Source organism: Aphanomyces invadans (genome assembly GCF_000520115.1).
Source record: "Aphanomyces invadans strain NJM9701 unplaced genomic scaffold supercont1.18, whole genome shotgun sequence".
NCBI classification, from domain to species: domain Eukaryota; phylum Oomycota; class Saprolegniomycetes; order Saprolegniales; family Verrucalvaceae; genus Aphanomyces; species Aphanomyces invadans.
This window is the reverse complement of record NW_008580163.1, coordinates 16,780-18,353: the sequence shown is the minus strand read 5'-3', so window position 1 is coordinate 18,353 and position 1,574 is coordinate 16,780. Positions and strand designations below refer to the sequence as shown.

At 46.1% G+C, this 1,574-nt stretch overlaps 1 protein-coding gene across 1 annotated transcript; it reads left to right on the top strand.

The window, feature by feature from the left end:
* Nucleotides 1-939: 939 nt before the first annotated feature.
* On the top strand, nt 940-1,190 carry H310_08570 (hypothetical protein; the record flags this gene model as incomplete). Its single annotated transcript, XM_008874377.1, has 2 exons — nt 940-960; nt 1,011-1,190. 2 exons carry the CDS (start codon nt 940-942, stop codon nt 1,188-1,190), a joined length of 201 nt encoding a protein of 66 aa, XP_008872599.1.
* Nucleotides 1,191-1,574: the final 384 nt, after the last annotated feature.

The window sequence follows — 1,574 nt, the reverse complement described above, 5'->3', positions numbered from 1 at the left end:
ACTCTGGGCAAATTACATTCAAAGTTCTCCCGCGCACCGTCACGACATTCTGATCCATGAGCCACCACCACCAACATTGATTCATCTGTTTGCTCACTGTCCATCCCACCCGGAAATTGTTTTGCGCAATGCTCGCCGCGGTCTTGACGTTGCCGGTGGCTTAAATCGGAATTTTGTCGCAGCCATTGAAGAACTCCAAACAACTTTTCGGACACTGCAGCGCAAGAATGACGAGTTCCAAGTGGAATTGCAATTTCTTGGGTCACAAATGGAGGCAGCTCAGCGAATGGTGGACACAAATTCAACATTGTTGGATTTAATTCAGCGCTTGGTACTGAAGAGTCTCCGTACGGAGTCTCATTGTTAGATAGCGCATAACAGCAAGATGATGATGATCATAGACCTTTATATTAATTTGGTTGTGATTAATCACTACTCACATTTGCATACCCCATTGCATCTATGTCTTGTTCCATTGCTATTCCAGGGTTGAATTTACCATCATTAACGTAGCCACACTTTCGAAATGCGGAATGAAAATTAACTTTTGAAAACCTTGATAGGACCTCTGCAATCACGATCTCAGTTCTCGTATTGGAGTTTTCGACGTAGACACGCTTGAATCTCTTTTTCACATTTCCAAAGAAAATCTCTATGGGATTGAAGAGTGGACAGAAAGCTGGCAGGAACAAAGGCACAATCCCTACGACGAGTCATGAACTGAATTTGCTGCAATGGAAATGTCATACCCAATGATCGCAAGTAGTAAACAATTTTGTCGCTGCAATGGATTTTGGTGCCATCCATTATCCACACCGAGTTTGTCCAGGATACTGTGAACACATTGCACTCGTAGCAAACGAACGCACACAATTGATGAACTTTGAGCGGTCAAATGTGCCCTCCGTCGAAAACGTCTCCAACAAGCCATTTACGCCAATGAAACACAGCAATGATACGGTCGGTTTGCGGCAGAACTCTCCACGATGAATCAGCTTCTTTCCCCGTAGGCAGTACCCACCACGACGCAGCTTGTCACGATTGTCGAAGCATACCTCGTCCAAGAAGACGATGTTGTGAAGAAGCCAAGGAACAAGAGCAAGGTCATTGCAGTACCGCAGTATGTCATTGTAGCTGACTTGAATTGCACGCCTTTCGAGGACCTTCCAGGTCAAACCAGCACCGTTTAGAATTCCCCACAGCGTTGAACAGCTTATAGTCTGGCCGAATTGTTTGCAAAACCTTGTCGCTGCTTCGTCCAGGTATAATAATGGCTCCGCATCGTACAATTGCAACCCCCATTCTCGTTTGGAGGAGTCGAAACGTCGGTATAGATTGAGCTGTGCATCTTGGCGGACAACAGTGCCATCAGTCTCATACTTGGCTATCCAGGCAGCAATTGTACTTTTGTGTTTCGAGTAAAGCAAGGCGAGATACGATTTGGAAAGGCCTAGCAAGTAATAGCCGAAAAGTCAGTGATACTTCGTGTTCTCGGAGGCGTGGCCCCGCACGACAGCTTGGAGAAGTGATTGAGTGCCGGTGAAGGATGGCATGGCAAAATGGATGTGTGCTAC